Here is a 14,831-nt window from a genome sequence, read left to right on the forward strand (position 1 = left end):
ACTTGATACTATCATTTAACACTTAAACTACAATAAATGGGATTAAATCACTTCAAGTAATTATTTATTTGGGACAACAATATGTGATTGAATAAAAGCAACAAACAAATCAGACAACTTATATCCTAACATGCTGGGGATAATTCTAATTGCAATTAAAATGCACGGGGATACAAAGAATGGCTTCTCAATCTCTTCCATTTCATTTTGGCCCCAGCTGGGATTGTAATTTCATCTAAGAGAGTGAATTTTCCATTCTTTGGGCATTTTTAGTTTCTACTGTACAGCAAATCTACCGTACCTAGGATATGTCAGTGATCTGATTAGGTTAGCTTATCACAACCTAAGAACTGATTTTAGATACTTACCAAAAGCTGACCCGCAAAACAGATGAAGAGAATGAAGGAAAGCAATAAAAATGCAGCTCCAAATGAGATTCCAAGAATAGATGTTCTAGAAGATATTAAGAAAGTAATTATCAATAGACAGTATAACTTGAAATTAATAGTTCTTTGTTTCCTCCAGTTTAAAAGAGATTAGTGCTAAAATGCACCTCAGCATTTTTGTAATGACTTGTTTAAAATTAACTTCATATCACATTTACTTATAGGCATAGGCAGGAGAATGGAATGGGCCACGAAGTGCAAGGCCCAACCAATATTTGGCCCAACACAATATCAGCAACTGGAGAGCTTTAGGGCTGAGCTGGGTATTGGTTTATTTAGCCTATCCAACCAAAAAGATGCGATGCTGCCCCTTCTTGTTGGTACACATATATCCTACTTATATAATATGGCTATGTTTCATGGTTCAGGGAGAAAATGAAATGAAGAACAGAAAATATGATACATTAGAAAATATTTAGTCCTGTAAAGATCTTATCATTATATTATCAAGTTTAAAAAAAAATATATACCACTTAGAAGTTAACATTAATAAAGTGGTATATAAACAAACCAACTCCAGAAGCTCCACAAAGAGGGAGGAGCCTATTCTATAAAGGAATGTAGGCAACTACTTTCTTTTCATAGAATACCATTGTAACTGCTTAAATATACATGTAAGAAAATTGTTGAGTCTTATACTAATGAGACAAGCAGACTGAAAATGGACTGGGACATACCAGACACTCATCTATTTCTGTCTTAGTCCCTTCCTTTCTTGTGCTACTTCCACATCATTTCCTATTAAATCTTTACAACTTTCTACTCTCCCTACAGCAAACACTGTGTCCCTTTTTCAACTGGAAGAAATAATTTAAAAGCCATGATAAGAGGATTACTTACATGACTAGTTTTATTTTAATTAAAAAAGTTAAATTATGAAGTATCATGGGTAGAAATATTGTATGTACTAGGGACAGAAAATGTCATCCAAACCAGCAGCAAATATACAGTCTGTTACTAGTCATACCGATCTCTCTGGTAAACATGGGTATCACGCCATGCCCTTTTTAACACAATATTTATATAAAACAACAACATCTTTAGCTGCACCACACCAAAATTAGAGAGCCACATCATTTTAACTTTAATTTTGCCATCTTAAATAGTAAAACTGGAGGGCAACTCAGCAACTAGGTGACAGAGGTACGCACAGCCTTATGGATGGGAACTTTGTTTCTTGGGACAGATCTTCTAGCTGGATATTAAATTAGTTATACAATACTAGTAAAAAAGGCCCGTTTCTGCCACAAATGAAACGGGTGCTAGCAAGGTTTTTGTCAGAGCGCCGCCGCTCACCCCTCCACCCCCCTCAGGGTGCCAGCGCCCCTCCCCTCAACCTCCCCCCCCCCGAGGTCACCGTAGCCACTGTTCCGCCCTACACACACACTCGCCGCCACTCCCCCTCGGCCTGGATCCCCTTCCACCCCCCTTTATGGTCTCAGGACCCCCTTCCACCCCCACCTCAGTGGTCTGAGGACCCGCCTCACTGGTCTCAGGACCCCCTTCCCCCCCATGTCCCATCCCTGGGCCCCCCTCCCCGGTCTTAGGACCCCCCTCCCCCCTATCTGTCGTCCCTGGCCCCCCTCTCTCATCCCTGGACCTCCTTCCCCCCTCTCTCTGGTCGCATGCACCCACTGTCGGTCTGTGTGGCCTCACAGTGCAAGCAGGACGTGTGCTGCAGCCCGTGCTCCCCTTCAGTGTTGCGCTGAAGCTGCTGCTCTGTACCTGCAGAGCCCCAGCTGTAACATTTCCCAGTTGACTCCTAAGTGGCTAGCTTTACAACCTGTCAACTGCTCCCGACTGCAAAGACTGGGAGAAACGAAGTTTCACTCTTTCCTGCTGCTATCTGAAGGGGGATGTGTGCTGCAGCCTCTCCCCTTCATTAGTGCTGGCTGTTGTTAAAAAGAGTGAAAGGGAGCACAGAGGGATTCAGGCTGCGTTAACCTTTGGTTTGGTTTTTGTTTCAGCTGTTCCGCAAACAGGAAATGAGGGCGGGAGCAGAGGAACAGCTGAAAGAAAAGCCAAAAGCAAAGGTTAAGGGAGCGAGAAGCTGCATCCATCCGTGCTGCCCTTCACTGTTTTTAAGAACAGCCAGCACTAATGAAGGGGAGAGGCTACAGCACAGTCCCCCTTCAGATAGGAGCAGGAAAGAGTGAAACTTCCGTTTCTCCCAGTCTTTGCAGTCGGGAGCAGTGCCTTAAGAGGTGGAGGAGAAAATGTTTTTTTTTTTTTTACTTGACAGCTTTTTAGCTTATTTGAAAGCGTCCCACACCTTGATTCGTTGAGTGTGTTTTCTCCGCCCTCGACGTCATCATGTTGTGACGCGAGGGCGGGGCAGACACCCATGGGGAAATTTTGATCTCGGCCACCTCGGAAGTTGCAGACTTTGTTGAGGCTTCATTAGAACGTTGGGGTTGCGAATTATGACCGGAAGGGGCGTGGCTGAGGGCAGGTGTATGAGTGAGGGTGAGTATTGGTGACAGCCTAGGAGGGTGAGTGTTGCTGACAGCCTACCCTAGGAACAGTAGATTCAGTGCTTCACAGAACTTTGGAGGTGAGAATTATTTATATAGATAGTGGTTATTTCAGAAGCTCTATTCCTGTTTTGAACATCTGAAAACTGGCATTTAGACGTCCATATTGCATGGACATCCAAATCCTAATTTTACAAAGGCAGGATATTGATGTCTAACACTGCAGTTCATCCAAATGGGAAGGGGGTGTGGTCTGGTTGGGATTAAGGAGGGCTCAAAATATGGACCACCAGCTCTGATCACAGAAGGGAAAGGGACGTCCAAGTCTAAAAATATGGACATTCATATTTAGACCAGATACTTCTTACGTCCAGATTACAGATAGGTTCTCTGATTGAGCAGCCTTCCACTAAATGGAGATAAAAGAAGACGCATGAGGTATTTTTCTGTGTCTGGAGGGCTCACCATTAAAAAAAAAAGAAAGAAACAAAAATTACAAAAAGCTACAGTTGGAAGTGAGCCATCAACCTCATGATCTCTGTCATGGCTCTCTGGTGACTGCTTTAACCATTAGGCCATTCTTCCACATGGAAGACTGTCTGCCGTCACAGATTCCTATGTTCCTTGTTCTACCTCCCTCCCCCCAGGTCATACTTTAGACATTTCAGTTTGTAAAACAGATGTTCATGCTGGATGTTTCCAGCACATGAACGTCCATCTAACATGTATTTTAGAACAGGCTGTATCCTTTACTCAACGTGTAATTAAACTCTGGAATTTGTTGCCAGAGAATGCAGTAAAAGCAGTTAGCTTAGCAGGGTTTTAAAAAGGTTTGGCTAGCTTCCTAAAAGAAAAGTTCATAAGCCACTATTAAGATGAACTTGAGGAAAATCCACTGCATATTTCTAGGATAAGCAGCATAAAATGTATTATACTGTTTTGGGATCTTGCCAGGTACTTTCTAAAATGCCCCTCTGTTTATCATCTATATTTCTTGTATGGCTAGTACAAAACTACAGGCTACTAGCACAATTGATGAAAACATACTACAGAGCACTTAGAAAAGACAAATGCTCACGGCAGCTCAAAAGTTTGGTCCTGAGAATGTTGGTGAGAAGGAAGAGATTATTACAGTTTCTGGAGCTAGCAGGGGTATATATTACAGAAAAAAAATAATGTTATTTACAGCTGGAAATAAAGGTTGGATAGATGAAGAAAAAACAGTAACCTACCTTTAGCAGGTATTCTCTGAGGATAGCAGGATATATGTGAGGATTTCAATATCCTGCTTGTCCTTGGAGAATATAAGATTCAATGTGACTGATAATGTTTAATAGTCTTTTATCAGTACATTTTCCCCTTCTCTCAAAATACAAATACCTGGCAATGCTGCAGATATATATGGAAGCAAAGGTTAGTGCAGCATACACTGTCATATCGGACTGGAACTGTGGATCCTTGAATCCCATGTCCCTTGTTGTTTCACATGATGGCTTCATGAGGGGATAGATACAGGACAACTATAACATGTTAAACCAGCATAGTCACTTATCACATGGCTCTGTGTTTCACTGTGGACTGCAATCTGGCTCTCTTAGAGCATCAAATGTCTGTTCTGATGCCTTCTATTCACTTTGATATGGGATTGAAGGGTCCCATATCAAAGTGAATAGAAGGCATGGTCCAATATGACATTTTGATAAGTTTTGTTTATACCACATATAATGTGAATTTAAATGTCTTATGTGAAAGAATAAGAATATTTGTAAGAAATTAATAAATGAGCTGCATCTAAAGCCATCCTTATATACACTGTTTGATAGCAGTTTAAGAAGGTAGGCTGGCGGCTACTGAGGTAATTTCCTTCATCTAAATAAGTGGAGTCATTTTGATGAACGATTCTTGTTCAAACCCTGTGGTTAGAAAGTGTGGCTACACCAGGGAGTACAGATACACCAGGAGTGGAGGAGTAGCCTAGTGGTTGGTGCAATGGCATAAGAACCATGGGAATCAGGTTTGATTGCCACTGCAGCTCACTGTGATACTGGGTAAAATCATTTAACTCTCCATTGCCCAGGTACAAAATAAGTACATATATATAATATGTTAACTGCTTTGATGGTAACCAGACAGGCCGTATATGGAATCTCATCTCCTCTCCTTCGTTATGTAAAAGCAGCAGGACTATATAACTTATAGTATTCTATACCTTGAAAGCTCCACTTTTGTCCTGCCCATGTTCCTCTCCTACGTACATCCCCTTGTAATTATATGCTACATAAGTGAAACAGGTGTTTACAGAATAGTGTTTAGGTGTCATGCAGATGCAGGCACGTAAATATTAGCACCTCTTTTACAGAATTGCCCCCAAAGTGCTGGGGTGGTCTGAGGGCAGAGCTAAGGTGGAGCCAGAAGTTATTCAGGTACTGCCAATTCCCAGTGGGTAACGTATTCTCAGTGGGTAACATATGACAGCAAAATAGCTGAATATTTACAGTACCCAGATAAAACTTTGGCAGGTTACTCTATACCTAGATATTCATTACTGGGTATTGCTGGTAAATTCAGATTTACTGTGTGCCCATAATGCCTGGGTGCTTTATTTCCTCCCACACGCGGCGTTTCTGGCAGTAATCGGCAGTTGACGTGCACCGACCAGTCACTGCATATGTAGCATGTGAGCCCTTACCACTAGATCAATGGGTGGCATTAAGGGCTCAGGCCGGTTTTAGGCCTGCATTGGTTTCAGTTTTACCGCATACCCTTTTCCTGTCCCATTTTAAAAAAGCCCTTTTTTGCAGATGCAGTAAAAACTGGCCCGGTGCGCAACCAAAATACACACCTACAGTGTGCATTACATGCTGCTTTAAATACCTAACACTAGGGCCCTTTTACTAAAGTATGTATGTGCCTACACGCATCCAACACGCATCAAATTGGAACTACCACCTGGCTACCGTGTGTCCTGGGCGGTAATTCCATTTTTGACGAATGGCCAAAACACATGGTAGAAAATATTTTCTATTTTTTACCGTGTGGCGCTTACCTGCCAGTAATCGGCACTGACTCTTACCGCCTGGTTAGCGTGTGAGATCTTACTGCTAAGTCAATGGGTGTCGGTAGGGTCTCAGATAAAAAATGGACGCCTGCAGGTAAGCGCCACACGTCTAGTTTTGGTCACAAAAAAGGCCTTTTTTCCAGGCGTGCTGAACCTGCACCAAAACACACACCTATACCAGCGCAGGCCACTTTTCGGTGCACCTTAGTAAAAGGGCCCCATAGCTTAGTAAATAGGTTCTTTAATGAAATACATGAAAACCACAAACTTAAGACTCGATAGATCACAGTTACACATTGCGAAAGCATATTATTTTGCAGGCTTTGGTGTTGAATTTCACAGTAAAGTGGAACAGTTGGTATTTTGTATATGCAATCACCACAGCAGGCCCAGGCCTGATTTTCAAGGATTTATGCTCCAAATTTTCATTTATGCTCCTAAATTGTCTTAGAAAATTTCCTAGGGTTGAGTACATAACTTTATACTCAAACTTTCACTAAACTCCTAAATTTAGGAGCAGAAAAAGCAAGTGGCAACAGGGACAGATTTAGGGCAGGTGAAAGAGTTAGGAGCTTAAAGCTGATTTTCAGCAGAGCTGGGGCAATTCTACAAAGGATGCTTATTTGTATGGATGTGCCTACACATGGCGGCACTGAAATATACATGCGTATTCTAGAAAGTGCATTCAAATGGAGGGGAGGTATGCTTCACTGAATAGGTGCATACATGGGCCTAAATGTACAACCCAATGTGCACTAGGGTACGTAGTGATCAGTGCACATTTGCCACTGCACATACATGTATGTGCTGCAAGGACTAATACCGCAGATATAGGTACAATCACAAAATGGCCGCCAAAACCAGGATGCCAAATTTTGGGGCTGCTGATGCCCTCCTCCTTACCGGGCTGTTCCTGGGATAGGAACCCCATCTGTTACCAGTGCCTGGCTGGAAGAGGGACCATCTGAGGATGAGGAGCATCTGGGAAAAGCTGAGAAAAAGATATAACAAGAAAGCATCATATCCCAGAAAGGTAAGTGACAACATGGGGTAGAGCAGGAAAGGTGGAACTAGATCAAATAGGCATGGAAAACAGATGTGGTTGACAGTGTTCTTCATTCAAACGAAAAGTCAACATGCAAGTGATAGGCAGGTGGTCGAGAGACAAATCATTAACACTTACTGAGAGTAGAATGATATTGGAGCTGGGAAAGGGATTAAATGACAGGAACCTCCCACCATACCTACCTAAACCTATAATTTTCTCCATGCAGTGATAACAAATATGTGCCCCAGTCTGACAGCACATTTATCTCTTCCTGAAGGGAGAGGCCCAGGACCTTGGAAGCTGCATTCTGTCAGCCTTCTACCTGGTCTATTAGCCATTACCATGGCTAGATATCTCTCTCAATTACAGAGATATATCAAACACAGCACTAGTCCAGCGGTTGACAGAAGTGACAGAGGAGAATAAAAGTGAGTGTGGGAGAAAGGTCACCCACCTGCATGACATACCTGTAATAAGTCCAATATCCAATTCGGGGGGGGGGGGGGGGGGTACCACCCTGGAGTTGCAGATTGCAATAGGTTAATGGAGGAACACATATGCTCTCAGGAACAATGCATGAGTGGGGCTGTGTTGCAGCCACTCTATGTAGGGGCTCAGATGCGAACACCAATTTCGTACTGCAACACCCTCTGCCCCCACCTTCATGTAAAAGGGACCTACATAGGGTGCACAATAGAGAGCAATACACTGAAAGAGATAGAATAGGAAGTGCAAGTGGGAGGTATGTTGTAGGGTGGGTTGCCACTACAAAATCAAAGTCCTATGTCCTGGCTTGCAGAGCCATCCCTGTGGCACATATGCACATAGAATTCCCAGAAGATATCACTAGGAAGTTAAACATATAGGCATGCAATGGAGGGAAGCAAACCCCTGATACTCCCCAAATTCCACAGCGGGCCCAGCTAAGTGGCAGAAAGGACCACTGTAGGCTTACAGTGACTCAACCTCTCTCCCCACCTTTCTTCCTCTCTGTGCAGACTGAGGACCTGAAGAAGAAGGCCAGAAGATACCTGGACCACCTTTGCCCTGAATGGCTCCAAAAGGTCCATGACAGAGGAAGTAAGATGCAGATCAGTACCAAGCACTCATATGATACCACAATGAGGGAATAGACACATGAATGCAATCAGCACAGCAGGCCCAGGCCTTGCCTCAGCTGCAACAGCTACATTTAGCAGCAGCAACCTGCCACAGTGAGAGCCCATTTCCAGTGTATGCTACCTGAAATCACAAAAATGCACATAACAGTGATAATAAGTAACTCATTCTAGTCACCTCACCAAATTACCTCAGATCTCCCTCTAGGATTATCACAACACTGTTTTCTATCACTTTGTTCTCAAGTGCAGGGAAACATCTATTGAGTTGGAAGGGAGAAATAGTCCAATTCACTACCTCTCCTCAAAGCTCTCCAGTTGCTGATACAACTGGCCTGGTATAAAAATGCAAATTCCAAGTTTAGCTCTATTCCATAGTATGTATGTGACAATGTACTGATTGCTCCGTGGTTCCTGTGGCCTACCTCATTCCACACTTAGCCCTTAGTCTCCTTCAGTGGTGTACCAAGGGCAGGACAGTGGAGGCAGCCCACCCCAGGTGCAGATCATAAGAGGATGCCTAATCAGTTCCAGTGCACCATTCCCTCTTTAATTGTAGAGTGAGGTCTCAAGCCTTCCATTCCACGCCTTCCTCCAGCCGCCCCCTCCCCCTGCTGATGTTTCTTCTCCTCCAGACTATCAGTAGTGGTGAAACAAGTTAAAGATATCATAACTGTGGGATCTGCACTCTAAATACCCACATCCCTTGGCTGCTGATCCCACCCCTTTGATGTCACTTCCAGTTTTGGAGCAGAGCTGGCAGCCACATGAAGGCAGAATGCAGGCCCCATTATCATGATATAATTAACTTGTTTTGCTGCTGCTGCTAGATTGAAGCAGGAGCAGTGGCAGCATTGGTAGGGGCGGGGCGGATAGAGAGAGGAGATACAGAGAAAAAGATGGGGAGAAAGGAGATGCTGGATCATGTAAAAGAGAGAGAGACAGAGGGGACACAGGCTGAATGGAAGGGGAAGGGATAGACGCTGGATGGAATGGAGAGAGAGGGCAGAAAATGGACGGAAGTGGCAGAGAAAAAGGGCAGATGCTGCATGGAAAGAATAGAGTGAAGAGAAAATGAGAAAAGCAGAAACCAGAGAAAACAAAGGTAGATGAACAATTTTTTTCTCTTCAGGATAAAGTAATATTGCAGCTGTTTTAATATCGTATATACTCGACTATAAGCCAAGATTTTTGGGCCCTCCACAAAAAAAGCCCAAAAATTGGAGTCTCGGCTTATAGTTGAGTTGGAAAGTCTCTCCCTCCACACCCCCATGCACGGTGACAGGCATTTTTCTTACTGGTAAGCCTGGATGCTAACCACCGACACTGAAGTAACTGCAAGCAGGGCCGATCAGACCATGCCAGTGGTCGGCGTCCAAATGACGGTCATTTCGGGGGAGGGGACCGTGGGGGAAGTAAGACAGTAGTATCGGTCACTGTGGGAGAGAGGTAGGAGAGGGAGAGAAATGCCGGTGACTGTAGATAGGAGGGAGGGAGGAGAGGGAGAGAAATGCTGGTCACTGTGGGAGGAGGGACAGAGAAGGGGGAAAGAAATGCCAGTCACTATAGAATACTTATTTTCAAGTTAACATTTTCCCTCCTTTTTTAGGGGAAAAATGTTATCTCGGCATATTTGGATGGGCTTATATTCAAGTATATACAGTAAACATTTATAAATAGAAAATGGAAATAAGATGATCTTTTATTGTACTAATTTTAATACATTTTTTACTAACTTTTGGAGACCAAGACCCCCTTCCTCTGGCTGAGACAAGATACCGTAACAGCAGTGTACTCTACTGACCTAAGGAATGAAGTTTTGGCCTCTGAAAGCTAACTGAGAAATGTATTAGTCCAATAAAATGGTATTATCTTATTTTCCATTTTTTGTTTTATTTCTATTTGTTAATGTTAATTTGTAAAGTGGTGATTGTTTTTTTCAGTTTTTTCAAATTTACTTCTGCTATCTTTACATTTATATTTTGCATATTACTAGGGGGCAAGCATCACTGTTTCTGTGGTTGCATTATATACAGAGTCTAGCTTCTTGGGGGTTCAATTTCATTTTTGTCTACGTATTTCTAGTTTTAGTTTGTGGTTACTTATTCTATACTTGGTAAAGGTGTATCTGTGTTCTGTGTGTGAAAAAGACATGGTTTTCTATTGGCATTGACTGTGCAGGATCGATCTGCACTTATCTGGCTTGTTTAGTTTTACAATAGGTGTATTGTCTTTCTAATGCTCACTGCAATGTTTAAGATGCTGGCTTTTCCTAGGTACACCCTTGTTGTGTCACTCGTGAAAGTTACTGCTTATGGTATGGTAGAATTGCTCTTTAGGTCTTGAGTGACGTGGAGGGGCATTTGCAAAAGAAACATCCAAGTGTGAATTTGGACATTTTACAAAAACATCCAAATTCTGAAACGGGGAGAAGGTCATTTTCAAAAAAGATGGACATCCATCTTTTGTGTTCGAAAATACCATGGACATCCTTGGATTTGGACGTCTTGCGATTTGTACGTCTTTGATTTTCGGCCATTTTTGAAATAAAAACGTCCAAGTCTAAAACATCCAACTTCAAGCCATTTGGACGTGGGAGGAGCCAGCATTTTTAGTAGACTGGTCCCCCTGACATGCCAGGACAGCAATTGGGCACCCCAGGGGGCACTGCAGTGGACTTCATAAAATGCTCCCAGGTACACAGCTCCCTTACCTTGTGTGCTGTGCCCCCCCCAAAACCAACTACCCCCAACTGTACACCAATACCATAGCCCTTACAGGTGAAGGGGTGCACCTATATGTGGGTACAGAGGGTTTCTGGTGGGTTTTGGAGAGCTCACTGTTTCCTCCACAAGTGTAACAGGTAGGGGGGTATGGGCCTGGGTCCACCTGTCTGAACTGAGCATGCTCGGGGAGTGTTTGCATCAGTGGCTGGCGGCACACCACTGATTTCCTCGTCCCTGAGGCAGCATATGGAGGGAGAGGGTAGCTCAGGCAGTGGATTTATTCAGCTGGTGAGGCTTCTGCATCCCCACCAGCAAAAGTAGGATACCTAACACAGTAAGAGAGAAGGAGGAGGAAATACAGCCCCTACTACAGCCCTGGATCCCCCATAAATGGATTGCTGGCTACACCTCTGTCAGAACAAAAGGGAGTGAGAGAAAAAGGACTTGAAACCATCCAAGTATTTCCAAAAGGATTTTCCAGCTTTCTCTTTATGCTGAGAGGGATCTTAACTCAACATGACCAGAAACTCCTGGTTCAGAGCCAATCAGATCCATGCTGCCCAGAAACTGAATGGTGTACCGTCACCATCCACTGGAGACAGAGAAAAACTGATCTGTGCCTGCAAGGTGGCCTTATGGGCGAATCATACAGAACTATTTTGTTTTTCTTTCTCCATCTGCTGGTTGACGGGCACAACCCATATATTCTGGACAGGTCTGGTGAGGACGATAAGGAAATGGGTGTGACATGATCATGGTGCTGTATATTATGAAGAAATTGGGTCACCAGTTGCAGATGTCTCAATGATGATTCATGAATACCATTAAATAGTGAGTTGGAATAATCTAGGCAACTGGTAAGCATAACATGTAATAATGTATCAATAGCTTGAGTAGACAGCAATGCCTGAATGCTGCAAATCTGCCTGAGGGAGAAAAACAGGTTTTTATCACTGATGAGAAATAAAAGTTAAAAGATGGCTTGGAATCAAGAACACCAATGTGGGTCTTCAGAGAAGAAGTTAGAGCTACAGGCTGGCCCATAATGAGCACAGCGATCAGAGGGGTAGACATAGAACCTGTAAACCAATTTGTCAGGGTTCACATTCAGCTGATGTTCAGTGAGACAATGAACCACTTAGAAAGACAATCATTAAGTGGCGTACATCGAAAAACAGCTGACATCATCTGCAAAGAGAAAAGGGCTGAGTCCTTGAGACTGTATAAGACTAACAAGCAGACTGAGAAAAATATTAAACAGATCTAGTGCCAATACCCTGAGGCACTCCAGATGCAAGTGGGTATTACACATCTGCCTCCCTGTGGGCATGTAATATACCAACATTTGAATGTTATGGTATCTCCATTATCTACTACACATTGGGGTCATGCTTTCCTCATCCTATATCCATGTACCAGGGCATTTTCATTTTCCATTCGTATAAAAATATCTTAAGAGTACAACATATAGCCATACTATCTGTCTAGCAGAGATCTACCTATATGTATAAATAGCAAAGGCCTAGTATGTGTAATTACTTGGCTACCATATCATGGTCCTTATTCTAGCTGCTGCACATCCTATGTAGACATTGTAAAAGGTGACATGAGTCCTGTTCACTGATATACTGGGACTGCAGTCTATTCTACACGTTTTGCCAAATATTATAAATAAATATCAAATGTTTATACATTCTCTTATATTCCATAGCTCCTGACAGTTCTTGTATACTATAAATATATCCATGAGGCACCATACCATAACATAGTCCTTGCTCAGTCCTTAGAAATGCTTTGTTCTTTCTATCCTGTAGATGGTACAGAAGAGCACCAGGGTGTAGAACAGGGCAAGAGGGATGACAAGGCTGATCCTTTCAATGTTCAAGAGATCAGCAATCAGTGGCAACCATTACCTGTAGCACTCAGCTCCCACCATCAGCTGTGGCATAGGACTGTACATAAACAGGGTTAAACATAGAAAGCCAGTACAAAGACACCCAGACAAACAGTGGCAGATGGACAGACCCAAATGTGTACACACACACACTTTTACACAGAGATGAAAGGAGGGATTTTGAGGGGTGGGACTGGAGGGACTCAAAAGAAGTTGAAGAAGAGAAAGAGGGCAGGTGGTAAGAAGCAGTATTTGGGACAAAATGGAGCAGAGTGGGTAAAGTGGGGGATACAGAGAGTTAAGAAATGGCAGAAAGGTTGCTAATTAGAGGATCAACGAGGCCTGACCATGCTCTAAAATGCCAACCAGCAGCACAACACACCTATCAATGCTTCAGGTCATAAAAGTCATCTTTCTACCATTTTAGTTGCTGTATAAAGGAGGTGTACATGTGGGTGCACTGTTTTGCTTATATCTGTACCTGATGGAATACATAATATATTGTACTTTATGGTCCCACCCAGTGCATGCTCATTCTCTGCCCCAAGCATACTCCTTTTATAGGCACATTTTGCACAGATTATGTTGTATATATGTGCTTTGTATATTCCCTGCTGCTTAGGCGCCTAGCTAGTGATTTTGGGTGCACATTTGGTACCTAACTTCTACAGAATTGTACCAGAGTTTATAAATTAGGCTCATATATCTAGGCAAATAAATTGTAAAAGACAGGTTATCTGTATATAAACAAACTCCTTAAAATTAGGTGCTTTATTATTCTCATGTCTCTCAGAGAATTGTTTATACTATAAATTCTCATGCAAAATTTAATTAGTCCCAATCCAATTTCTGAAGCATACGTTTAATAGTGTGTATTAGTTACAATGGTTAAAAAAAAATGAAAGATATATTTTTGATTACTCAAGTATTATAAATATTCAGGCAATTTGTTCATTTAATTAACTACTGAGAAGCAAAAGGGGCAAAATAGCTTAATTTTCATATAACAATTTCCACATTGAGCCTACAAATAGGTGGGAAAATGTTGGATAGAAATGTAACAAATAATAATAATAATATTTTTTATCCTCTTCTTTTAGGACACTGAAATGCCATTTAATACTAGACTGACTATAACTTTTGTTTCCAATACAACAATAGTCAAAACGTCTCCATTCCATATAAGTAACTCAAGGGTAGATTCTGTGGAAAAAGATACAATTCTGCAGCATATTTGCATAATCATAATGCAAATATTTTGCCTTATCAAAATATAATTGTTTTCTGATATTTCATATGAGTCCAGATAGTTTGCTTTATTTATTTTTTTGGTGGGGGGGGGGGGGGGGGAGGGAAAGGGAAATGGGACTTGATATACAGCCTTTCTGAGATTTTTGCAACTACATTCAAAGTGGTTTACATATATTCAGGTATTTATTTTGTACCAGAGGCATTGGAGGGTTAAGTGACTTGCTCAGAGTCACAAGGAGCTGTAGTGGGAATTGAAAGCAGTTCCCCAGGATCAAAGTCCACTACACTAACCACTAGGCTACTCCTCCTTTCTCATTGTTTCAGGAATTAGGTGCAAAAGCATGATTTTTGTTTTAATTCAATTATTGAAAATTATATAAGCTATAACTTGATAAAGAAATGCCAGCAGCAGGTCAGGAAAAGGTGTGATTTTTTGAAAATCATTTTGTAACTGCAATTGATCTTCTCATACCTTGGTTGGCATGTTTCATTATTGTGGATCAGTGTTTGGTAACTTGACCTTCAACTTTAAACAATATTCATCATCACCACCAAGTACTTCATAATATGCTGTTTTTCAAAAGAGCTCATAGTACAAGCCTTGTTGCGCTAATTTTATAAGGAGCTGCCTAGTTTTAGGTGCTATGAACATGTATACATGCTGGTATTTTAGTCATTTACATGCATAAATAGCTACTTACATAAGTAAATAACCTCTTAGAATACTTACTAGTATGAAAGTATGCATGTAAGTTTCGTGTATGTATTCTCACTGTAGATGTGCGAGGGGCCAAAGTATGGAGAGAAAGCAGAGTC

The 14,831-nt window shown here is 42.1% G+C and overlaps 1 protein-coding gene across 1 annotated transcript in view; it reads right to left on the reverse strand.

The window, feature by feature from the left end:
- Positions 1–14,831, reverse strand: part of ADCY2 (adenylate cyclase 2) — an 812,163-nt gene that overhangs the window by 130,034 nt on the left and 667,298 nt on the right. Inside the window, exon 15 of the mRNA XM_030205406.1 lies at positions 369–453. Coding sequence (XP_030061266.1) covers positions 369–453 — 85 coding nt within the window. The remainder of the gene's footprint in view (positions 1–368; positions 454–14,831) is intronic.

The sequence above is a fragment of the Microcaecilia unicolor genome, chromosome 1, assembly GCF_901765095.1.
Source record: "Microcaecilia unicolor chromosome 1, aMicUni1.1, whole genome shotgun sequence".
Classification (NCBI taxonomy): domain Eukaryota; kingdom Metazoa; phylum Chordata; class Amphibia; order Gymnophiona; family Siphonopidae; genus Microcaecilia; species Microcaecilia unicolor.